The 26,514-nt window shown below is 46.8% G+C and overlaps 1 protein-coding gene across 1 annotated transcript in view; it reads right to left on the minus strand.

Moving 5' to 3' along the window:
* IQCB1 (IQ motif containing B1) overlaps positions 1-26,514 on the minus strand; it is a gene marked incomplete at its 3' end in the record, with an annotated part of 45,289 nt that overhangs the window by 9,626 nt on the left and 9,149 nt on the right. The window contains exons 2-8 of the mRNA XM_089664512.1: positions 24,049-24,164; positions 17,718-17,880; positions 14,865-14,994; positions 10,068-10,161; positions 9,885-9,984; positions 9,734-9,767; positions 2,083-2,284 (exon numbers count right to left, since the gene is read on the minus strand). Coding sequence (XP_089520638.1) covers positions 2,083-2,284; positions 9,734-9,767; positions 9,885-9,984; positions 10,068-10,161; positions 14,865-14,994; positions 17,718-17,880; positions 24,049-24,157 — 832 coding nt within the window. The remainder of the gene's footprint in view (positions 1-2,082; positions 2,285-9,733; positions 9,768-9,884; positions 9,985-10,067; positions 10,162-14,864; positions 14,995-17,717; positions 17,881-24,048; positions 24,165-26,514) is intronic.

Here is a 26,514-nt window from a genome sequence, read left to right on the forward strand (position 1 = left end):
TTTTTTTTTTACTGCAGCGTTTTCCACTCCTGCATGAATGTTTTAAAAAGGGTACGACTGCAGAAATCTGAAACACAGGCAGGTAGAGGAAACGGTCACTGGATTCATTATTTCAGATGCAGATTTCTGCCTATTTACTTATGATAATCTATTTCCCCCACTGAAAACATCTCTATAATCTGGCCATGCACAAGACAAGAAGGCACCATTATTTTAGAATGATATACACAAAAAAAAGCTTATTAACCAATTCAAGTCCAGACACTTTCCCCCCTTCCAGTCCAGACACTTTCACCCCCTTCCTGTCCGGACACTTTCACCCCCTTCCTGTCCGGACACTTTCACCCCCTTCCTGTCCGGACACTTTCACCCCCTTCCAGTCCGGACACTTTCACCCCCTTCCTGTCCGGACACTTTCACCCCCTTCCAGTTCGAACACTTTCCCCTCTTCCAGTCCGGACACTTTCCCCCCCTTCCAGTCCGGACACTTTCCCCCCCTTCCAATTTGAACACTTTCACCTCCTTCCAGTCCGGACACTTTCACCCCCTTCCAGTCCGGACACTTTCACCCCCTTCCTGTCCGGACACTTTCACCCCCTTCCTGTCCGGACACTTTCACCCCCTTCCTGTCCGGACACTTTTACCCCCTTCCAGTTCGAACACTTTTACCCCCTTCCAGTTCGAACACTTTCACCCCCTTCCAGTCCAGACACTTTCCCCCCCTTCCAGTCCGGACACTTTCCCCCCCTTCCAGTCCGGACACTTTCCCCCCCTTCCAGTCCGGACACTTTCCCCCCCTTCCAGTCCGGACACTTTCCCCCCCTTCCAGTCCGGACACTTTCCCCCCCTTCCAGTCCGGACACTTCCCCCCCTTCCAGTCTAGACACTTTCCCCCCTTCCAGTCTAGACACTTTCCCCCTTCCAGTCTAGACACTTTCCCCCCTTCCAGTCCGGACACTTTCACCCCTTCCAGTCCGGACACTTTCACCCCCTTCCAGTCCGGACACTTTCACCCCCCTCCCAGTCCGGACACTTTCACTCCCCTCCAGTCCGGACACTTTCACCCCCCTTCCAGTCCGGACACTTTCACCCCCCTTCCAGTCCGGACACTTTCACCCCCTTCCAGTCCGGACACTTTCACCCCCCTTCCAGTCCGGACACTTTCACCCCCCTTCCAGTCCGGACACTTTCACTCCCTTCCAGTCCGGACACTTTCACTCCCTTCCAGTCCGGACACTTTCACCCCCCTTCCAGTCCGGACACTTTCACCCCCCTCCCAGTCTGGACACTTTCACCCCCTTCCAGTCCGGACACTTTCACTCCCTTCCAGTCCGGACACTTTCACTCCCTTCCAGTCCGGACACTTTCACCCCCCTCCCAGTCCGGACACTTTCACCCCCCTCCCAGTCCGGACACTTTCACCCCCCTTCCAGTCCGGACACTTTCACCCCCCTTCCAGTCCGGACACTTTCACCCCCTTCCAGTCCGGACACTTTATATTATTATATATTATATATAGTGTTTATATAGCGCCAATAGGTTTGCTCAGCGCTGTGACAGCTTCCTGCCTAGGATTTTTGGTTGACAGGGTAGGTGGTGCACACTGGCTTCCTAGCAAACCAATGACACATTCCCAGCCCTATTCAGCTACCGGCCAAGAGATATTCTAGCTCACAGAAGAATGAAAACAAAGGGGCGAAGGATGCTTGCTGACACCATTATCCATATATGACCATGGCCATATTTGGGTTACTAACAGGAACCTCCCAGCCAGCAAGTGAACAAGGCCAGGGATTTGTTGTTGGTTGCTAGGACGCTGTCAACTGCACAACCATCTTAGCAACCAATGAAGCTCTGCTACTGGGGCTGAACGTGCACAGAGAGCAAGAACGTATAGACACTTCAACCTAGGTGCTGCCCCCCACCATGCCTCCAATAAATTTATGCAGGCATTATTTGTCATGCGGAGGCACAAAAGCATTCAAAAGAGTCTCGTAGACACGCATTATGAATTGCCCAGATAACTTGTAGATATTTTTTCTGTCACTGTATCTAAAGCAGGAATACATTCTGGTGAGGTACCTTTATAGCGAGTGCCCACCATCTGCACAATATTTGGACTGGATTCCAGTATGAGAAGTAGTGATCGTGTAGCAGCGTTTCCAGTGACGGGATTGGACGATGCTGAGAGCTTGTAAATTAGTTCATCCAATATGGGGTGCAGCGTGTCCTCTGGGACCTGATTTGGAAGAAACCCTGCAAAACACAAGAATGGGGGTTCAGTCTAGTTTGGGAGGGGGGTTATAACTGGAGATTTTCTCAGAAATCCTTCTCTTTCCATTTCTAAGCTTCCTCTTGATGTCTCAGCTGTGTACGTGATAAAAGAAAGGTTTCTGCAATCTTCACCCTGACATGAAGATGACTTGTGCTGAGTTGTGTACATCATCGTTTGCGTATTTTTTGGTGAATGGCGCATTAGGTTCTTATTAGAAGGAACACATGGGGGTTATTTACTAAAACTGATAAAAAAGCATGAGCAAATGAATGCTGAAACTCCTGCGCTGGACGATGAGCTCCACAATGTCAGTAACCCCACATGTAGTACTTTTTGGAAATGCAAGCCTTGCTGCCCTCAACGGACCAGGGAAATCCAAAGGAGCTGTGTGCAAAGAAACAAACCGAGGGTGCACGGGCCTAGTGCATTACCTTCTAAAAATGAGATTTACTGAATAAAGAGTACAATGAAAGAAATATGTATTTGCTCCCCTGCTGATTTTGAATGTTTGCCCCTCACAAAGAAATGATTGGTGTAAAAATCGAATGTTCGGTGTATTGTAACACTGAGAGACAGAATAGCAACAAAAAATTCAGCAGAAATGCGTCTAACAAATGAAGACCGATTTGCATGTTCATGAGGGAAATAAGTATTTGATCCCCTTCACAAAACATGACTTAGTACTTGGTGGCAAATCCCTTGTTGGCAATCATAGAGGTCAGATGTTTCCTGGAGTTGGCCCCCAGGTTCGCACACATCTCAGGAGGGATTTTGGCCCACTCCTCATGGCAGATCCTCTCCAAGTCATTAAAGGTTTGGTGGCTGACGTTTGGCAACTCGAACTTTCAGCTCCCTCCACAGATTTTCAATCGGATGAAGGTCTGGAGACTGGCTAGGCCACTCCAGGACAATAATGTGCTTCTTCTTGAGCCACTCCTTTGTTGCCTTGGCCGTGTGTTTTGGGTCATTGTCATGCCGGAACACCCATCCACGACCCATTTTCAATGCCCTGGCTAAGGGAAGAAGGTTCTCACCCAAGATTTGAGGGTACATTGCCCCGTCCATCGTCCCTTTTAAGCGGTGCAGTTGTCCTGTCCCCAGAAAAACACCCCCAAAGCAGAATGTTTCCACCACCATGTTTCACAGTTGGGATGGTGTTCTTGGGGTCATAGGCAGCATTCCTCCTCCTCCAAACATGGCGAGTTGAGTTGATGCCAAAGAGCTGGATTTTGGCCTTATCTGACCACAACACTTCCCACCAGTCCTCCTCTGCATCATTCAGATGTTCAGTGGCAGACTTCAGACGGGCCTGGACATGTGCTTTCTTGAGCAGAGGGACCTTGCGGGCACTGCAGGATTTCAGTCCTTGTCGGCGTAGTGTGTTACCAATTGTTTTCTTGGTGACTGTGGTCCCAGCTGCCTGGAGATCATTGACAAGATCCTCACGTGTAGTTCTGGGATGATTCCTCACTGTTCTCATGATCATTGACACGCCACGAGGTGAGATCTTGCATGGTGCACCAGACCTAGGGAGACTGACACTTGTTTTGTGTTTCTTCCATTTGTGAATGATTGCACCAACTGTTGTCACCTTCTCACCAAGCTGCTTGGCCATAGTTTGGTAGCCCAGTCCAGCCTTGTGTAGGTCTACAATCTTGTCCCTGACATCCTTGGACAGCTCTTTGGTCTTTGCTATGGGGGAGAGTTTGGAATCTGATGGTTTGATTGCTCCTGTGGACAGGTGTCTTTTACAGGTAACAAAATGCAATTAGCAGCACTCCCTTTAAGAGACTGCTTCTAATCTCAGCTTGTTACCTGTATGAGAGACACCTGGGAGCCAGAAATCCTGCTGAATGATAGGGGATCAAATCCTTCTTTCCCTCATGAACATACAAATCAGTGCATCATTTGTTAGACGCATTTCTGCTGAATTTTTTGTTGCCATTCTGTCTCTCAGTGTTACAATACACTGAACATTCGATTTTTAGACCGATCATTTCTTTGTGAGGGGCGAATATTTAACATCAGCAGGGGAGCACATACGCATTTCCTTCACTGTAGTATACTCACAAAAGAAAAAATCAAAGGCACATCACAAAAAAGACAGCATGGTCCAATCTCCCTAGATGGTGGATGTTGGGGGGACTGTGGGACTCCAAATTCTGACACGTTTCGAGGCAGAATCTCTTCCTCAGAGTCAAAGGAAGTTCTTCCTCGAAACACGTCAGCAATTTGGAGGCCCCCAGTCCCCCAGCAGCCACCATCTAGGGAGATTGGACCATGCTGTCTTTTTTGTGATGTGCCTTTGATTTTATTCCTCTGTGAGTATTATTATTATTATACAGTATTTATAAAGCGCCAATAGTTAGCTCAGCGCTGTACATTACAGAGGGGACAGAACATGTGACAGAACAATACCAATACAATGCAAAACATGAGGGGATTGAGGGCCCTGCTCTTTCGAGCTTACAATCTAGGAGGGAGGGGATGGTGGCACAGGAGGAGATAGCTGTGCGAAATGGAGTGGTAGGAAGAATGGAGGAGGTCGGCAAGTTAGCAGGGGGTGGGGTAGGCTTCCCTGAAGAGATGGGTTTTCAGGGTGTGCCTAAAGGAGAGGAGAGTAGGTGATAATCTGATGGGTTGGGGCCGGGAGTTCCAGAGGATGGGTGACACCCTGGAGAAGTCCTGGAGGCGGGCATGGGAGGAGGAGACCAGGGAACTAGAGAGAAGGAGGTCTTGTGAGGAGCGGAGTGTGCGTGTTGGGCGGTACTTGGATATTAGGTCAGTGATGTAGTTCGGGGCAGTATGGTGGACAGCTTTGTACGTCAGCATTAGGATTTTGAATTTGATCCGTTGCGCAATCGGAAACCAGTGGAGGGATTGGCAGAGGGGGGTGGCGGAGATAGAGCGGTTGGAAAGGTGAATGAGTCTGGCAGCCGTATTCAGGATGGACTGAAGCGGGGATAGCCAGCGGCGAGGCAGGCCAGTGAGGAGGGAGTTGCAGTAGTCGAGTCGTGATATGATGAGGGAGTGGATGAGCTGTTTAGTGGTTTCTGGGGTTAGGAACGTGCGGATTTTGGCGATGTTGCGGAGGTGGAGTCTGCACGAGTTTGTTAAAGATTGGACTTGGGGCTGGAAGGATAGGTTGGAGTCCAGAATGACACCAAGTACTTTGGCCTGCGGGGCGGGTTTGATGGTGGCGTTGTTGGGTGTGATAGAGAAGTCAATGGGGGGTGGTGTCCGGGCTGGGGGGAAGACAAGAAACTCGGTTTTGGAGAGGTTCAGTTTAAGGAAGTGGAGCGACATCCAGTCTGATATGTCGCTCAGTAGGTGTGTGATTTGGGTGGAGACTACTTTTTATTCAATAATCTCATCTTTAGAAGGTAATGCACTAGGCCCGTGTGGCCTCTGTTTGTTTCTTTGCACATATTTACTAAAACTGCATGGTGCAAAATCTGGTGCATCTCTGCATAGAAACCAATCAGCTTCCAGGTTTTATTGTCAAAGCTTCATTGAACCAGCTGAAGTTAGACCCTGGTGCAGCTGTGCATGGTAGCCAATCAGCTTCTGAGTGCACCAGTTTTAGTAAATCTACCCCATGGTGTTTTGGCACACAGGTAAAGTAACTTTTGTTACAGGGATGAGGCGGACTAAAGCTGAACTCCAGGATACTGCTCACTTTTGACCCTTTAGCTCCCTTCCCCTATGTGCAATAAAAATATGTAAAAGATTAAAAATGAATGCCGTAATTTTTTATTAAAGTGGTTGCAAAGGCTCAAGGGTTTTTTTACCATTATGCTTTCCCTGCATTAAGGTAACCCCCCCCCCAAGCCCCATCTCGATCCAGCACTGTGCATGGCAGCCTTGGCTCCCCTGGGACTCTCACTCTCTTCATTGGCTCAGACACAGCCATTGGCTCCCACTGCTTTTAATCACAGCCAGTGAGGAGGGAATGGGGGCGGGGAGGGGCCGGGCTGTGTATGTGTACTGAACTGAACTAGCTATGGGAGCACTAGGCAAGGGGGAGGGGCCAGGAGCGCCGGCAGGTGGGGGACCCGAGAATAGGAGGATCAGGGCTACTCTAAGCATAATCATTACAGAGCAGGTAAGTGTGACATGTTTGTTATTTTTTTTTAAATAAAAGACGAGCCTTTACAACCACTTTGATTATTGTTTTTCTGCCTTGTGATGTCATAAGCTCCATAAGTAACGTTTATTATGCCCAGGGGAAGGGGGTGCTCAGGAATCATATCCGCCTACAAAAGGGGGTTATCACCAGTCCTCCTACCTGGGTGTCATGTTTCACATGACTGTCATATGCCTTTAAGTGTTCTTTGTATTTTGTCTCTGCTCTTCCCTTTCCTCTGGTTTAGTTCATGCTGTATAGATAGCCCCACCCCTTTTCCCAGTAAGGCATTACAGCTTCTAGCCTCGTGTCATGAAGCAGATCACATTATGATCTTTTTACCTATATGATGTTCATTGTTGTTAGATTCTCTCAGTTTATGGAATAAACTTCACAAGATCTTTGAGGTGTCGTCTGGATCGAGTCACTGCCTGTGTTATTCAACTAAGATTGGAGTTATCGCTATCTCATCACAACTGTAAGTTACAGAGATCACACTTAGATTGGAAAGACAGAACACCAGGCCTGGGCCTCATTGGGTGCAACATAAAAGTAGTTGCCCTTGCAGGATTGTACACCACCAAAATAGGAACTGCAAAAATAACACCAAGCCACCACTGCTTAAGCCTTAGACCTTGGCCTTTTGACTGGTTCCTCACACCATCTTATGTAGGACTTCTATGTTCCTGTGCCCCTCTCTCAGCTCACCCAATTTTCCTGGCTATTGCCACTCTCCAGACTCTCTCAGTCCTTTTAGTCACAGCTCCCTGCTGCACAGGCCCACACCCCGGTCTCTCCATAAAGGATCTCCTGACACCCTGGGCTCTCTAAGTCTTCTGAGACATCTAGGTTCCCTTGGTACTCTGGACTCAATCATCTTGAGTCCTCCAGAAACAGAACCTCCTAACTCCAGCATGGAGTACGGTCTCCTGAGCAGAACACATCTGCTCCCTAACAGAAGCCCTGAACTATGTGCACCTGTACACACACCCTATTGGACACTGGCCAAACCTGGACACTGCTGGAGAGTTCTTCCTTTCCAAAGCTCCTCAAAGTCTCCAAACTCCGAAACCAAGTCCAGGAATACCAAAACCTAGAGAAAGCTGAAAAACCAGTTTTCTCCATTCATATTCAATATTTTAGAGCCCAGCACTCTGCATCAATGCAAACCCTGGGTCACTTCTACTTACATTCTCAGAGTGGCAGACCTCACATATATAAACTACCTTCTGCATAATCGATCCATACCTTGCTGTGAAAAAGTATTTACCTTCTTCCTGATTTATTTTTTTGCATATTTGTCACACCTAAATGATTCTGATCATCAAACAAATGTTATTACACAAAAGATAACTTGAATACACAATGCAGTTTTTAAATCATTTTGATTTATTAAGGGGAAAACGCTGTCCAAACCTGCCTGGCCCTATGTGGAAAAGTAATTGCCCCCTAAATCTAATAACTGGTTGTTTCACCCTTGATGGCAATGACTGCAATCAAGCGCTCGTAATAACTGGCAATGAGTCTTTCACATCGCTGTGACAAGCAGCCCGTTTATGCTGGAAAACCATCCAACAGACAAATTGGAGGGTTTTCCAGCATAAACGGCCTGTTTAGGGTCATGCCACAGCATCGCATTCAGATTTAAGTCCACACTTTGACTAGGCCACTCCAAAACCTTTTGGTTTTTTTGAGCCATTCAGAGGTGGATTTGCTGGTGTGTTTCAGATCATTGTCCTGCTGCTTAACCCAAGTGTGCTTGAGGTCAGGAACTGATGGCCGGACATTCTCCTTCAGTATTTTCTGGTACAGCTCAGCATTCATGGTTCCATCAATTACGGCAAGTTGTCCAGGTCCTGAAACTGCAAAGCAGTTCCAGACCATCACACCACCACCACCACCACATCTGTCTGTTGGTATGATGTTCTTTATATGAAATGCTGTGTTAATTTTACACCAGATGTAGCGGGACGTGCACCTTCCAAAAAGTTAAACTTTTGTCTCATCAGTCCACAGAATATTTGCCTAAATGTGTTGGGGATAATCTAGATGTTTTTTGCCAAATTTTAGACGAGCCTTTGTGTTCTTTTTGGTCAGCAGGGGCTTTCACCTTAGAACTCTCCCATGGAGGCCATGTTTGCCCAGTCTCTTTTTTATTGTTGAATCACGAACTCTGACCTTAACTGAGACAAGTGAGGCCTGCAGTTCTTTAGATGTTGTTCTGGGTTCTTTTTGGACCTCCTGGATGAGTTGTCGTGGTGCTCCTGGAGTAATGTTGGTAGGCCGCCCACTCCTGGGAAGGTTCATCGCTGTTCCAAGTTTTCCCCATTTGTGGATAATGGCTCACACGGTGGTTCGCTGGAGTCCCGAATCCTTATGGCTTTGTAACCCTTTCCAGACAGATACATGTCAATTACCTCGTTTCTCATCCAGGGGTGGACTTACCATTTGGAAACTCGGGCATTGCCCGAGGGCCCGGGATCAGTAGGGGGCCCCATGAGATGCCCCTGGTACCTTTTTCATAGGCTTTTTTGAGTTTGGGCAAGGACACAGGGGCCCCATGATCCCCTATTGCCCGGGGGCTCAATGAGTTCTCAGTCCGCCCCTGTTCTCATCTGTTCTTGAATCTCATTTGCATCTTGAATGATGATTGGTATAGCCGGCACTCGCCTTCTCAAATAATAAACTTTATTGAGCGAGTACAATGTGCATATAAAATGGCTTACGCGTTTCGCAATTAGCTTTAGTCATAGCCATAAAGTACAAGTCTTTTAACGCGCTTCATTTCATCATGCAGCTTCTATTTAAGTGATTTATTGATTCAACAGCTCTGGTAGTAATCAGGCCTGGGTGTTGCAAGTGAAATTTAACTCAGCTTTCCAAAAAATGTGGTTAATCACAATTAATTCATGATTTAACAAGGCAGGTTTGTAAAGCTTTGTTCCCTTAATGAATGAAATCCTCATTTAAAAACTGCATTTTGTATTTACTTTGGTTATCTATGTGTGATATTAAAATTAGTTTGATGATCTGAATCATATGGGCAGCACGGTGGCTAAATGGTTAGCACTTCCGCCTGGCAGTACTAGGGTCGTTGGTTTGAATCCCAGCCACGGCACCACCTGCCTGGAGTTTGCATGTTCTTCCTGTGCTTGCGTGGGTTTCCTCCGGGTACTCCGGTTTCCTCTCACACTCCAAAGACATGCTGGTAGGTGAATTGGATCCTGTCTAAATTGTCCCTAGTATGTGTATGTATGAATGTAAGCTAGGGACCTTAGATTGTACGCCCCTTGAAGGTTAGGGACTGATGTGAATGTATAATATGTATGTAAAGAGCTGCGTAAATTGACGGCGCTATAGAAGTACCTGAAATAAACAAATAAAATTTAAGTGTGACAAATATGCAAAGAATAAAAAAATCAGGAAGGGAGCAAATACTTTTTCACAGCACTGTATATGGCTACAATAAAAGGTAACAGCTACCTGTTCGCTCTCAGAATGTTCTGCAGAACCGACATGACAGAAGTCCCAGTTTCCACGTCATCCGTCATCAGCAGCTGCAAGAAGTGTTCCTGTCTGGAGACTGAAATGACACACAGGACATAGTAATTCTAGGTTATTCTTTGTTACCATAAGAGTCAGACAGATGCACTTTATATGGTTTACCATTTTCTGTCAGCTGCACGTGACCACTAAACAGCCAGCATAGCGAATCCATCACCTGCCTGAAACATCGGAACAATTCTGTCCTCTCTTCATCCTATAGATTGATGAATAAATGGACATTATAGACACAGAAGCATCAGAGGTGCCATCAATTCATGCTATCAGATGTGAATTTTGTTCATCTTGCTCTTGAAATGTCCCTCGTCATTAAAGTGATATTGAAAAAAAAATGCTTTTTAGTAACAAACATGTCTATACCTACCTGCTCTGTGTAATGGTTTTGCACAGAGCAGACCTGCTCCTCCTCTTCTCGGGTCCCCTGCAGGCACTCCTGGCTCCTCCCCCTTGCAGAGTGCCCCCATAGCAAGCTGCTTGCTGTGGGGGCACTTGTGCGTATTTGCTCCTGAGCAAGCTCTGTATGTCCAATGACACACAGAGCATGGATCAGTCTTGCCCTCTCCTCACAGGCTGTGATTGACAGGAGCGGGAGCCATTGGCTCTGGTCCAATGAGGAGGGAGAGAGCCGTTATTGTGCACAGTGCTGGATTGAGATCGGTCTAAGGTAAGTATAAGGAGGGTAAGTATAAGTATTGGGGGGAGCTGCACACAGAAGAGTTTTTACCTTCATGCATAGAACCACTTTAAGAATCCCCAAAATGAAGTACATTTTTCTTCTTAAAGTAGAACTATAGACAAAACTTTTTTTTTTCATTTTGGAAAAAGGGAGGGTTACAACCCATCATATTTTTTTTTTCTGCCATCTATGTTCCATTAGGGAGATTTACCTTCACTTCCTGTACCATGGCCAAAACAGGAAGTGAGAGAAAATCACCACAAATTAGGGGAATCCATTGGGGCCCCCAGGTCACCAGAACTAGTACCCCAATTGGAAGATTTATCCTCTATTACTGTTCTGAGGGCAACCCAAAATTTGGGATTTTCTTTTAATTTCGGAAATGGTAAACAAGACAAAAAGGGTGAATCTCCCTAACAGAGGTAGAGGTAGCAATAAAAACCTAAAAAGTGGTCTAATCCATCTCCGCTCTATCCAAAACTAAAAAGAAGAAGTTCTGCCTTTAGTTATACTTTAAATGAAGTACCAGAAACCGACCATTACAACCTTGGCAGAGTGAAGACACCAGAAATCTTAAGAGACATATTCGTGAGCTGGAAAGATTGTGACGTAAAACCAAATCCCAACCAGCATTCACCTTCTATAAATCTGCTTTCTTAAAATACAATTCCTCCCTCCATGCTGCCAAACAAGCCTACTTTGTCACCCTTATTAATAGCTTGTCATCCAGTCCTTGTCATCTCTTTACTTTTAACTCTCTACTTTCTCTACCTCCACCCAGTACCTCACTCACTGCTTTATGAGATTGCCAATCATTTCAAAAACAAGATTGATGCAATTCGTAGGGACATCGCCACTGCACAGGCATCCATCCCACTTAGCATACCTTATACTAAACCTCCCTCAACACTTTCCTCTTATTACTTTGCTACTACCAAAGAGGTCACTAAAGTTTTTTTCCGAAGCCCATCTCACCACCTGCCCCCTGGATCCTGTCCCCTCACAACTACTACGGTCACCCTCTTCTTCCATCCTATGCTCTCTCACTCACATCTTCAATCTCTCCCTCTCTAATGGAGCCTTTTCCTCCCCTCTAAAGCATGCGCACATCACTCCCGTACTTCAAAATGCCACACTGGACCCCCCAAACCTGAACAACCTAAGACCCATCTCCTTGCTCCCGTTTATCTCTAAACTCTTAGAACGCTTAGTCTACAATCGCCTGAGCTCCTACCTCACTGACAACAACCTTCTTGACCCTTTACAGTCTGGCTTTCACTCACTCCACTCCACTGAAACTGCCCTACTAAAACTCACTAATAATTTAGTAACTATTATAACCAATGGCCACTACTCCGTACTCTTACTACTTGACCTCTCTGTGGCTTTTGATACTGTTGATCATCCCCTCCCCCTCAAAAAACTCCACTCTTGGCCTCCAAGACTCTGCTCTCTCCTGGTTCTCCTCCAACCTATCGCAGTGCTCCTTCAGTGTTCCTTTTAACTCGGTCTCCTCCTCTCTACTTCCTCTCTCTGTAGGGGTCCCTCAAGGTTCTGTTCTTGGACCCCTTCTCTTCTTCATCTACACCTCCTAATTGGTCACTTGATAAACTCCCATGGCTTTAAGTACCATCTCTATGCTGATGACACACAAATCTATCTTTCTATACCTCACCTCACCCCTTCAGCCTCCTCCTCACCTCACCCCTTCAGTCTCCTCCTCACCTCACCCCTTCAGTCTCCTCCTCACCTCACCCCTTCAGTCTCCTTTCGCATTACTAACCTACTAAGTGACATATCAGCATGGATGTCACTCCACTTCCTCAAACTCAATCTTTCTAAAACTGAGCTCATAATAATCCCTCCAGCCTGTGCCCCCTCCCCTGAATTCTCATCAAGATGAATAATACAGCCATCATTCCCTCCCCTCATGCCAGGGTACAAGGTGTAATCCTGGATTCCCATCTGTCCTTTCAGCCCCAAATCCAATCACTGTCCAAATCGTGTAGACTTCACCTCCGCAACATCTCCAAGATACGACTGTTCCTAACCCCGGAAACCAATAAGCAACTCATTCACTCCCTTGTTATATCTCGCCTTGACTATTTTAACTCCTCATTAGCCGACCTCACCGCAGGCTATCCCCTCTTCAGTCTATCATGAATGCTGCTGCCAGACTCATCCACCTTACTAACTGTTTCCATGTCTACCACCCCTCTCTGCCAATCCCTCCACTGGCCTCCACTCAGTGTCCTCCACCCCTCTCTGCCAATCCCTCCACTGGCCTCCACTCAGTGTCCTCCACCCCTCTCTGCCAATCCCTCCACTTGCCTCCACTCAGTGTCCTCCACCCCTCTCTGCCAATCCCTCCACTGGCCTCCACTCAGTGTCCTCCACCCCTCTCTGCCAATCCCTCCACTTGCCTCCACTCAGTGTCTTCCACCCCTCTCTGCCAATCCCTCCACTGGCTTCCCATCGCCCAATGAATAAAATTCAAAACATTAACAATAACATATAAAGCCATTTATAACTCTGCCCCAAGTTACATCACCAATCTTGTCTCCACCAACCTCCTGCTCTCTAGCTCCCTTGTCTCCTCCTCCCGTGCTCATCTCCAGGACTTCTCCAGAGCCTCCCCCATCCTCTGGAACTCTCTACCCTAATCTGACTATCGACTACTCTACCCACTAGACCCTAAGCATTTGCCTAGGGTGGTGCCGCCCCCAGGCAGAGGGGACACATGGGTCAATCTGATCACCCAAAAAAAAGCTGACACAGTGCTGCTCTACTCACAGACAGTAATCAAGGATTAGTGTCCTGGCTGGCCGAGACCCATTTTTGCTTGTTCCACTGCTGATGCTACTGTCCCCTGGTTGCTAGGACAGCCTGGGGTCTAGCAACCAGTGCCATCACATCACCTAATGCACAGCACAGCAGAGGCCCCAGCATTCAGAGCAGAGGATTTTACTTTCACCTCCTCTGCTCCTAGTGGTTAACTCTGCCCACCTCCTCCAGCATCTGCGGCGCCATTGCTCAGATTGAAGGGAACTGGATTTGAGTCTCAACTCTGAGACTCTGAGGTGAGGAAGGGCACCGGGGATGGACCCATTTGTGTCATGACAGGACAGGAGTCAAGCCGAGACCTATACAGGGAGGACAGATGACACCCTCGGATGGGAGGAGGAGGTCACATCCTTAGATCTCAGGGTTTCATGCTGGGACTTGTAGGTCCCAGTATGAACCCCTCAGAGCTAAGGATGTGAAACCCGCCCCCCCTAACTAGTGAAGGACTACAGGTCCCAGCATCAACCCGTGAAACCTAAGGGGTCACATCCTTAGATCTCAGGGGTTCATTTCATGCTGGGACTTGTAGTCTTTCACTAGTGGGGGGGGGGTCACATCCTCATCTCTGAGGGATTCATGCTGGGACTTGTCTGCACTGCTTGCACTTTAGTTCCCGTAGGCCATGGTGGTACAAGTCCCCCAGGGGCCCTGGATGGCCATATTGTCCTCCCCTCACCTTTGTTTTCATGTTTTCCCTGATGCATCACTCCACCATTGGCTCCAATTTAGACTGCGGGGGGCACCAAGATATACCATGGTGGTGTAATTTGGTTTTGTGCTGCCCTAAAATCGGGCGAACTATAACTCATCTGCCGCAGTGTCAGATGGGACTTGTAATTTACTCATTCACAGATCCCTGTAAAAGAAGGATGCAGCTTTGCGGGTGATTTTTAAAGTGGTTGTTCCCTGGGGATCAGGTAAATTTTAGGGGGGACTGAGGGAGGGAGGGGGGGGGGGCTGCTGCATACAGAAGGTTTTTTACCTTCATGCAGAGAATGCATGAAGGTAAAAGACCTTGAGCCATTACAACCAATTTAATTGGCAATTTACATTTTTACCGAGTATCAAGAGCATAGCTATCACTATACCTTCTGGTCTGAGCTTCAGCAGCTGCAGAATCATATGCAGCTGCTCTGCCTGGACCTCCCCTCCTCCTGTCCAATCACAGAGTGCTTTGTGTTATTTGAATCATTAATAAAATACAATACCTTCTGTGAATGGACATCGGAGGGGGAGGGGCGGACAGCTGCTGCTGTGCTACTGGATTTCAGCTTTGAAATGATGCCACGTAGTCTTGTACAGATGTTGCCATACAGATACATTTATCAACATTTTTCATAGTTTTATTTTGCCTTAGAAAATACAAACAGAATAAGAACCTTGACGGAGCGGACATATCTCGCCTGAATGCGTCTTCCCAGCACCAGCATGTTGAGGACAGCAGAGGGCAGGATCTGAGAGTGAAACTCTTCTGCGTCATTCTTAGGATTCAGTCCTACACAGCAGGAACTGGACAAAGACACAACAAACTATGAGCACTCTGTTAGGCGGGATAACATGGAAAAACGGGAGTCACATCCAGTGTATGAAGAAGGTAAAATTACAAGATATCAAGTGAGACTCAAACAATAAATGCTGTAAACAAAATCAGAAGTATGAGAGGACTCCAGTTTTCAATCAGGCATTTACACCGACACAACAAGCCTGCAAACATATATTCCTGGAGAAAAACACCTGAACAACAGTCCTGTCATACAAAGTGGGAGAATTTCACTCCCGGAATGCCCGTCGTGTAGCCCTATGGCGGGGAATCGCACAGCCATTGGCACTCAAGAGTGTTCTGACATGTTCTAACTCGCACTCTTCTGGGTCGTAGACCAGTGGACTCGGTCCTTACGGAGTAGTAGAAGAAGTAACATGTGTGTGTGTGTTGCCTTGTTGGTGGAAAGTGAGTGACAGGAATCTGGAGTGGCAGATAAACATCCAATTTTGTGTAAAAATTGGCAAAAGTGCGAGTGAAACTTTAGCTGTGTTACAACAGGCTTATGGGAAATCCAGTGTTTTTGAATGGCATAGGCGGTTTAAGGAGGGGCGGGAAGATGTCCAAGATGATGCAAGAAGTCTTTTTTATCTATCAATAATATTTTTTTATCTATTTGTATGAGAAATGCTGTTAACCCCTTGGCGCCAGCATCTCCTGGCCCTTTAACCCCCCTGGCGGTATTCCCAAGTGTAGCTCGGGGTAAAGTTTCAGCACCAAAAGCGGTAACCACGTACTACACTCAGGAATACACTGCAGCGTTGCTCCGGGATCCCTCCTGCACTTACCTTGTCCTTCGCTCCCGCGATGTCCCCCCTGCAGCGTCCCCGGCAATGTTCTCCGGCTGATGCCGGCATCTGTCTTCCATTCCCTGCGACGTCGGGGCGTACCGACCAACAACGCCACCATCAGTCCCACCCCGCAAGCCAAAGTCCTGGGTGTCACTCTAGACTCAAACCTGTCCTTCCAACCCCATGTCCAATCACTGGCAAACTCATGCAGGCTCCACCTCCGCAACATCTCCAAAATACGTTAGTTCCTAACCCCAGACACTACTAAACTACTCGTTCACTCCCTTATTATCTCATGTCTGGACTATTGCAACTCCCTTCTCACCGGTCTACCCCAACACAGGCTTTCCCCTCTTCAGTCTATCCTGAACTCAGCGGCCAGACTCATCCACCTTACCAACCGCTCCGCTTCTGCCACCCCCCTCTGTCATTCCCTCCATTGGCTCCCGATTGCCCAAAGCATTAAATTCAAACTACTAACATTGACATACAAAGCCATTCATAACGCTGCCCCAAACTACCTCACCGACCTGATAGCCAAATACCACCCAACCCATAACCTTTGCTCCTCACAAGACCTCCTACTTTCTAGCTCCCTGGTCTCCACCTCCCACACTCGACTGCAGGACTTCCCCCATCCTCTGGAACTCACTACCCCAATCCATCAGACTGTCACCTACCCTCCTCACCTTTAGGCGCACCCTGAAAACACATCTCTTCAGGGAAGCCTACCCCACCCCCTGCTAACCTGCCGACCTCCTCCACTCTTCCTACCACTCCATCCCCCACAGCCACTTCCTCCTGTACCACTATCCCCTCCCTCCTAGATTGTAAGCTCGAAAGAGCAGGGCCCACGAACCCCTCGTGTCTTGTATTGTTATTGTATTGTCTCATGTACTTTCCCCCACTATAATGTACAGCGCTGAGCAAACCTTTTAGCGCTATATAAATACTGTATAATAATAATAATATCGGCTACATTGGCCCTTTAACCCCTGAAGAAGATTGATATTATATTGAAATATATTGAATATGGGCGGCACAGTGGCTTAGTGGTTAGCACTTCTGCCGTGCAGTAAATGGGTGATGGGTTCAATTCGCAACCATGGCGCCTCCTGCATGGAGTTTGCATGTTCTCCCTGTGTTCGCGTGGGTTTCCTCCGGGTACTCCGGTTTCCTCACACACTCCAAAGACATGCTGGTAGATTAATTGGCTCCTGTCTAAATTGTCCTGGTTTGATCCCTGGCCATGCGGGATCTCCTGCATGGTAGAGTTGGGGAAAGTCCTGGCAACCTACCCTGTAAAATAATTGCTAAGAGAATTCATGGAAAAAGTCGCTTACGTGTGACGATCCATGCAATCGCCAAGGGTCGGATACGACTGAATGGATAGATAGATAGAAGATAGATGGATAGATAGATAGAAGATAGATAGATAATAGATAGATAATAGATAGATAGATAGATAGATAGATAGATAGATAGATAGATAGATAATAGATAGATAGATAGATAGATATTGAATATGGCCAAAATTGTAGCATTTCAAATATATGTCAATATATTAGGGAAGAATATTTTAAAAATATATTTCCAATTTATTTTTCTTCCATAGGGGTATTCTGGACATCTAGTGAGCTGTGACAAAGTTACTGCTCAGCGTTTTGTAAAATTTAATTTCAGGAGCATTTTCAGCAGTGGCACAGTCATCTAGAAAAGTGCGTCACTTCACAAGGGGCTACTCTGAAGGTGACAACAGCCGCTAGCGTATAGGTAAGCAAATTTTTTTTTTTTTGTGGACAGTCCATTCTGGGAATTGTTACACCTTGTATAATATCATTAGAAGACCATGAACTGAATAATTTCATTTTAACGCTCTTTATTGACACTTGGTACTCTACCTTAGAATATCGGCTAGACTGGCAGCTGTTGCCCAGCCTCCTTCCACCCGACTGTAGTCCTGTTTCAAAACCAGCACACAATATTGGACAAGGCCGTAGTTATACAGGTCCTCTTTAATTCTCTGCAGTTCTTTGCTTCCAGCAGCTGCACTTTTTAAGATCTCTGCAGACACAATGATTAATTATTAAAAGGAAAACCACAGATTAAACCCCATTTTCCAGTACCCCCTCACCCCTATGTACTTTTCTAAATTGTCTCTACTGTAAGATAACATCTCTTTGCAAAAGCTTCTCTTTCGGTGTTGCCACTATTTTGTCACACTTTTTGAGAAGTCCCATTATCCCCACTGCAAGACTTAAATGTACGATAAAACCCAACTTAATAATTCCTTGCATAGGGGCCGTGCCCTCACTACAAGGGTTAATTGCTTGTTTTTGTTTAGGGAAACAATAAAAGGATATATTTACTTAAGCTTTTGCACCCCCAGGCTCTGAAGGTCTAGGGTCCTGACGCCATTCTGGACTTGAGGGACAGTTCACCACCAGAGCATGGGGGAGCACCACCCGGGGAGCAGAGGATCAGGTAAGTAAAACGGTTTCTCCTCTCTCCTAGACAAAACAAGCTATTAAACCTTGCAGTGTGGACTCACTAGAAGGGATCATTTTTTGTTTAGTTGGGCTTTAAGTCTAGACTCTGCATAAGATGACTTCAGAGTGTGACTGCTGGCTGGAGTGCCTCACAGAAGAGGCTTCTGGGATATTGGTCACACAGTGTGGTGGAAGCCTGCTGGAGCAAAGAGTGGGGTGAGCATAGAGCCTATTCCCCTATCCCCCTGTACTGAGCCCTCCTGACAAAAAAAAAAAAAAAAATGTTCAAAGAAACCTTTTCCACATTTAACCCTAACCCTCCTTGACTGGGTCCTCCTGACCCCCCTGTACTGAGTCCTCCTGACCCTCCTGTACTGGGGCCCTCTTGATTTCCCATATACTGACCCTCCTAACACCCCCCCTCCCCCCATGTACTGAGCCCTCCCGTACTGGGCCCTCTTGATCCCTCATGTACGGAGTCTTCTTGTTCACCCTGTACTGGGCCCTCCTGACCCCACCGTACTGGTCCCTTCTGACCCCCCTGAACTGGGACCTCCTGACTTCCCTGTACCAGGCCTTCTTGATCTGCCATGTACTGTGTCCTCTTGACGCCCCTGTACTAGGCTCTCCTGACCCCCCCTGTACTGGGTCCTCTTGACCCTCCCTGTACTGGGCCCTCTTGATCTCCTTGTACTGGGCCCTCTTGATCCCCCATGTACTGGGCCATCTTGATCCCCCATGTACTGGGCCCTCTTGATCCCCCATGTACTGGGCCCTCTTGATCCCCCATGTACTGGGCCCTCTTGATCCCCCATGTACTGGGCCCTCTTGATCCCCCATGTACTGGGCCCTCTTGATCCCCCATGTACTGGGCCCTCTTGATCCCCCATGTACTGGGCCTTCTTGATCCCCCATGTACTGGGCCTTCTTGATCCCCCATGTACTGGGCCTTCTTGATCCCACATGTACTGGGCCCTCTTGATCCCCCATGTACTGGGCCCTCTTGATCCCCCATGTACTGGGCCCTCTTGATCCCCCATGTACTGGGCCCTCTTGATCCCCCATGTACTGGGCCCTCTTGATCCCCCATGTACTGGGCCCTCTTGATCTCCCATGTACTGGGCCCTCTTGATCTCCCATGTACTGGGCCCTCTTGATCTCCCATGTACTGGGCCCTCTTGATCTCCCATGTACTGGGCCCTCTTGGCCCCACATGTATGAATGATTCATACTCTGGATGGTCTAGGGGTGTGAGTGGGGTACTCCAAGGTTCAGTGTTATTAGTGGGGTACCACAAGGTTCAGTGTTGGGACCCTTACTCTTTAATATATTTATAAACGATATAGGGTCTGGGATTAAAAATACAGCTTCAATCTTTGCAGATGACACCAAGCTGTGCTGTGGAATAACGTCCTTACAGGATGTCTCCAATTTACAAGCCAACCTCAATGCTCTGTGTAATTGGGGGACTATGGGGCCAATGAGGTTTAATGTTGATAAATGTAAGGTTCTGCACTTGGGGGCTAAGAATATGCATGCATCATACATACTAGGGGGTACAAATGGGGGGGGGGTCAATGGTGGAGAAGGATCCGGGGGGGGGGGGTAGTCAATGGTGGAGAAGGATCTGGGGGTTCTGGTAGACCACAAGCTTAATAATGGCACCAATGCCAAGCTGCAGGTTCTAAAGCGAGTAAAATCCTCTCTTGTATTAAAGAGGTATAGACTCCAGAGAGAGAGATATCATCCCCCCCCCCCCGGTACAAATCATTAGTAAGACCACATCTGGAATATGCAGTTCAGTTTTGGCCTCCAATTCACAAAAAGAACATTGGGGGACTGGAGAAAGTACAGAGAAGGGCAACCAAACTGATAAGAGGCATGGAGGAGATCAGCTATGAGGAGAGATTAGAGGAACTGAATTTATTTTCTCTTGAGAAGTGGAGATTAAGGGGGGATATGATCTCCATGTATAATACATAAGGGGGGATATGATCTCCATGTATAATACATAAGGGGGATATGATCTCCATGTATAATACATAAGGGGGGGATATAATCTCCATGTATAATACATAAGGGGGGATATGATCTCCATGTATAATACATAAGGGGGGATATGATCTCCATGTATAATACATAAGGGGGATATGATCTCCATGTATAATACATAAGGGGGGATATGATCTCCATGTATAATACATAAGGGGGGGATATGAACTCCGTGTATAATACATAAGGGGGGATATGATCACCATGCATAATACATAAGGGGGGATATGGTCACCATGTATAATACATATGGGGGGATATGATCTCCATGTATAATACATAAGGGGGGATATGATCACCATGTATAATACATAAGGGGGATATGATCTCTATGTATAATACATAAGGGGGGATATGATCTCCATGTATAATACATAGGGGGAATATGATATCCATGTATAATACATAAGGGGGGGGATATGATCTCCATGTATAATACATAAGGGGGGGTATGATCACCATGTATAATATATAAGGGGGGATATGATCACCATGTATAATACATAAGGGGGGTATATGATCTCCATGTATAATACATAAGGGGGGGGGATATGATCTCCATGTATAATACATAAGGGGGGTATGATCACCATGTATAATATATAAGGGGGGATATGATCACCATGTATAATACATAAGGAGGGATATGATCTCCATGTATAATACATAAGGGGGATATGATCTCCATGTATGATACATAAGGGGGGATATGATCTCCATGTATAATACATAAGGAGGGTGGATATGATCACCATGTATAATTTATAAGGGGGGGATATGATCTCCAATATAATACATAAGGGGGATATGATCTCCATGTATAATACATAAGGGGGGGATATGATCTCCGTGTATAATACATAGGGGGAATATGATATCCATGTATAATACATAAGGGGGGATATGATCTCCATGTATAATATATAAGGGGGGATATGATCTCCATGTATAATACATAAGGGGGGTATATGATCCCCATGTATAATACATAAGGGGGATATGATCTCCATGTATAATACATAAGGGGGGATATGATCTCCATGTATAATACATAAGGGGGGGATATGATCTCCATGTATAATACATAAGGGGGATATGATCTCCATGTATAATACATAAGGGGGGATATGATCTCCATGTATAATACATAAGGGGGGGATATGATCTCCATGTATAATACATAAGGGGGGATATGATCTCCATGTATAATACATAAGGGGGGTATATGATCCCCATGTATAATACATAAGGGGGATATGATCTCCATGTATAATACATAAGGGGGGATATGATCTCCATGTATAATACATAAGGGGGGGATATGATCTCCATGTATAATACATAAGGGGGGATATGATCTCCATGTATAATACATAAGGGGGGGATATGATCTCCATGTATAATACATAAGAGGGGATGTGATCTCCATGTATAATACATAAGAGGGGATATGATCTCCATGTATAATACATAAGAGGGGATATGATCTCCATGTATAATACATAAGGGGGGATATGATCTCCATGTATAATACATAAGAGGGGATATGATCTCCATGTATAATACATAAGAGGGGATATGATCTCCATGTATAATACATAAGGGGGGGGGATATGATCTCCATGTATAAATACATCAGTGGTTCATATAGTGAACTCGGTGTAGAGTTATTCACCCTGAGGTCATCACAGAGGACAAGGGGGCGCTTTTTACGTCTGAAGGAAAAGAAAAGGTGTCTCCAAACACGGAAAGGTTTCTTCACAGTAAGAGCTGACTCTCCTGTGCTGAATCCTCCAGACATCCCTGTACTGGACCCTCTTGATCTCCCATGTATTGAGCCCTCCTGGCCCCCCATGTACCAGGCCCTCTTGATCCCCCATGTAGCAAGCCCTCCTGACCCTGCCTGTTTTGAGCCTTCCTGACCCCCCTGTGCTGTGTCCTCATGACCCCTCTGTACTATGTCCTCCTGACCCCCCTGTACTGAGCCTTCCTGACCCTCCTGTGCTGAATCCTCCAGACATCCCTGTACTAGGCCCTCTTGATCCCCCATGTACTGAGCCTTCCCGAATCCCCTGTAGTGGGGTCATGTGATTCAGGTAGATCTTTACCTCCCAAAGATTGTCTATCCCTGGTTTATACCTTGCTATGTAAGTTCTAACTGTTAGCAAATGTTTTTTGGGGGGGCAATTCCAGTTCTGGTTTAAAATAGAAGTATGGGTTTCAGGAAAAAAAAATGATTAAAAAAAAAAAAATTATACTCATTGCATCTGTCTCCCGCTGCTTCTAAGACTGAGAACTGAGCGTACAACAACCACTAATTTCTCAGTTCTCTGTGAGCAGAAATCTGGGGACTGTCAGTCACCAGCTCTTTGCTCTGACCCTCCAGCACTCACTGGAGTGCAAGGCTGTGGAGGTGGGGGGGAGAGGCTGGCCACTGATCGCTCCGTTCTCAGTGAGCAGAGGGCTGGGGACTGTCAAGTCGCTGGCTCTCTGCTCTAACCCTCCAGCACTCACTGGAATGCTGGGCTGTGGAGGTGGGGAGAGGCTGGCCATCGATCACTTCATTCTCAGTGAGCAGAGGGCTGGGGACTGTCAAGTCACCGGCTCTCTGCTCTAACCCTCCAGCACTCACTGGAGTGCTGGGCTGTGGGGGTGGGGGAGAGGCTGGCTACCGATCGCTCCGTTCTCAGTGAGCAGAGGGCTGGGGACTGTCAAGTCACCGGCTCTCTGATCTAACCCTCAGCACTCACTGGAGTGCTGGGCTGTGGAGGTGGGGGAGAGGCTGGCCACTGATCGCTCTGTTCTCAGTGAGCAGAGGGCTGGGGACTGTCAAGTCGCTGGCTCTCTGCTCTAACCCTCCAGCACTCACTGGAATGCTGGGCTGTGGAGTTGGGGGAGATGCTGGCCATCGATCACTTCATTCTCAGTGAGCAGAGGGCTGGGGACTGTCAAGTCACCGGCTCTCTGCTCTAACCCTCCAGCACTCACTGGAGTGCTGGGCTGTGGGGGTGGGGGAGAGGCTGGCTACCGATCGCTCCGTTCTCAGTGAGCAGAGGGCTGGGGACTGTCAAGTCACCGGCTCTCTGATCTAACCCTCCAGCACTCACTGGAATGCTGGGCTGTGGAGTTGGGGAAGATGCTGGCCAGCGATCACTTCATTCTCAGTGAGCAGAGGGCTGGGGACTGTCAAGTCACCGGCTCTCTGCTCTAACCCTCCAGCACTCACTTGAGTGCTGGGCTGTGGAGGTGGGGGAGAGGCTGGCCACCGATCACTCCGTTCTCAGTGAGCAGACGGCTAGGGACTGTCAAGTCACTGGCTCTCTGCTCTAACCCTCCAGCACTCACCGACCATATGTTTGGGATCTTTTCAGAGCCTAATCCGGCTCAGTCAACAGCAGGCTAAAACTGAGAGTTTTCCAGGAATACAGAACAAACTGCACACCTGTGACAGGAGAAGTATATAGCAATAGTTTTGGCTATACTTCACCTTTAAAAGAAACATTTAATGATAGGAATATAGAAACGTCTATTGCAGACTTGTTTTTGAAGATGCATGTTCCAGGGCAGGCCTTCTCATAGGTAGTAGAGGAAGTAGATTGCACTTTCAAATAGAAGTCAGCAATTACAATTTCTATTCTGACCGGCTCCCATATCAGGAGTATTAGAGGGAAGATGACAGATGAAGCCTTACCCTTCAGTTTCAGGAGTAGGATTGGCACTGAACTGCTGCTGCTCTCGGTCAGTTGGGATGCCAGTTCCAGCACCCGGGAATCCACCGTCACCGCAGTTGTCTCGCTCATGTCTCTTCTGTGTGACAGAAAACAATGCAGGAATAAGATTCCGTCCTGAAATACATTCTGAGGATCTACACAATGAAGGCGAAACCGAGCAACCAACCAATCAGATCCTTTTCAGGACAGAACAATGACATCTGGACTCTGATGTAATGCTGGGGAGACAGAATCATATCCCTTCCAGATGACTTCAAAACAAGAAGCCCCGGAGGAGATTTGTCAACGTTCCTGTACGCCAGCGCAGTGCGAAGAAGCCAATGAGACCCCATTTACTATTAGATCTCAGCCGGGTTCATTAGCTCACTCCCCAATTTCTCGGCATTGTATTATTGTGTATTAACCCCTTTGGTACCAGAGCTAGTTTTGCATACTTTTTTTTTTTTTCCCCACACACGTTTTAAAAAATAAAATTTAAGGCTTGAGGATTACAATCCCTATTCCAAAAAAAGTTGGGGCTTTGTGTAAAATCTACATAAAAACAGAATGCGATGATTTGCAAATCTCATAAACCCGGATTTTACTCACAATAGAAAACAGAAAACATGTCAAAATGTTTAAACTGAGAAAATGGACCATTTTAACCGCTTCAAGTCCGGACACTTCCCCCCCCCCTTCCAGTCCGGACAATTTCCCCCCCTTCCAGTCCGGACACTTTCACCCCCTTCCTGTCCGGACACTTTCACCCCCTTCCAGTCCGGACACTTTCACCCCCTTCCAGTCCGGACACTTTCACCCCCTTCCTGTCCGGACACTTTTACCCCCTTCCAGTCCGGACACTTTCCTTCCCTTCCAGTCCCGACACTTTTACCCCCTTCCAGTCCCGACACTTTTACCCCCTTCCAGTCCCGACACTTTTACCCCCTTCCAGTCCCGACACTTTTACCCCCTTCCAGTCCCGACACTTTTACCCCCTTCCAGTCCCGACACTTTTACCCCCTTCCAGTCCCGACACTTTCACCCCCTTCCAGTCCGGACACTTTTACCCCCTTCCAGTCCGGACACTTTCACCCCCTTCCAGTCCGGACACTTTCACCCCCTTCCAGTCCGGACACTTTCACCCCCTTCCAGTCCGGACACTTTCACCCCCTTCCAGTCCGGACACTTTCACCCCTTCCTGTCCAGGCCAATTTTTAGCTTTCAGCGCTGTCACACTTTGAATGACAATTGCGCGGTCATGCAACACTGTACCCATATGAATTTTTTAGCATTTTTTTAGACAGATAAAGCTTTATTTTGGTGGTATTTATTCACCACTGGGATTTTTATTTTTTTTTCCTATATAAATGAAAAAGTCCAAACATTTTGAAAAAAAGTGTTTTTCTTATACAAATTTGCAAATAAATAATATTTCATCATAAATCTTGGCCAAAAACTTATTATCTTTTTTTTAGTAAAAAAATTTTTATTTTATTTTTTTATATTATTATTTTTTTTTTCTAGATACTGTCATCCTAGCAGTACAGTGTCACCATGGTGACACTGTACTACTTGTGGGGGGTGATGAAGATTTTTTTTTTTTTTTACACTGATTGCTTTTACACCCATAAGGGCTGTAAAAGCAATAATTTCTCCTTCTCTCAGGCTGCATTCTTGCAGCGATTGAGAACTACTGTGTGAGCTGTGATTGGTCACAGCTTGTCACATGGTACAAGGCTGTTGTGAATAGCCCTGTACCATGTGACCTCTGTGATCATTCACAGATTTAACACGTGGTAAGCAATGATGTCAGAAGTGACATCTTGCTTACTACTCTGCATGTGATCACTGATTTGCCAATCAGTGATCACATGATCGGGACCTCGCACAGAGGTCCCGTACCACGATCGGTGTTCCACTGTGTCCGGAGGAAACAGTGGGTACCGGATCGCGGTGCTGCGCGCTTCCAGTCCAAAACGGCGGGTGCCGTTTATGAACGGCAACCTGCCCCTGGACTGCCACCATCCGGCCATTTATATACAGCGGCCGAACGGCAAGTGGTTAAGGGAAAAATCAGGACAGTGTGAAACCGATGGCAACAACACATCTCAAAAAAGTTGGGGCGGGGCAACAAAAAGCTGGCAACGTAAGTGGTACTAACAAGAAAGAGCTGGAAGAACATTTTGCAGCTAAGTTAATTGGCAACAGGTCAGTCACATGGTTGGGTATAAAAAAAAAGCATCTTAGAGAGTCAGAGTGTCTCAGAAGTGAAGATGGGCAGAGGTTCCTCAATCTGTGAAAAGCTGCATCTAAAAATTGTCCAACAATTTCAGAATAATATTCCTCAACATAAAATTGCAAAAACTTTAAATATATCATCTTCTGTAGTTTATAATACCATCAAAAGATTCTTTGAATTTGGAGAAATCTCTGTACAAGGGACAAGG

This window comes from Staurois parvus, unplaced genomic scaffold (assembly GCF_062004578.1).
Source record: "Staurois parvus isolate SC_StPar_1 unplaced genomic scaffold, SC_StPar_1.0 ptg001928l, whole genome shotgun sequence".
Lineage (NCBI taxonomy): Eukaryota > Metazoa > Chordata > Amphibia > Anura > Ranidae > Staurois > Staurois parvus.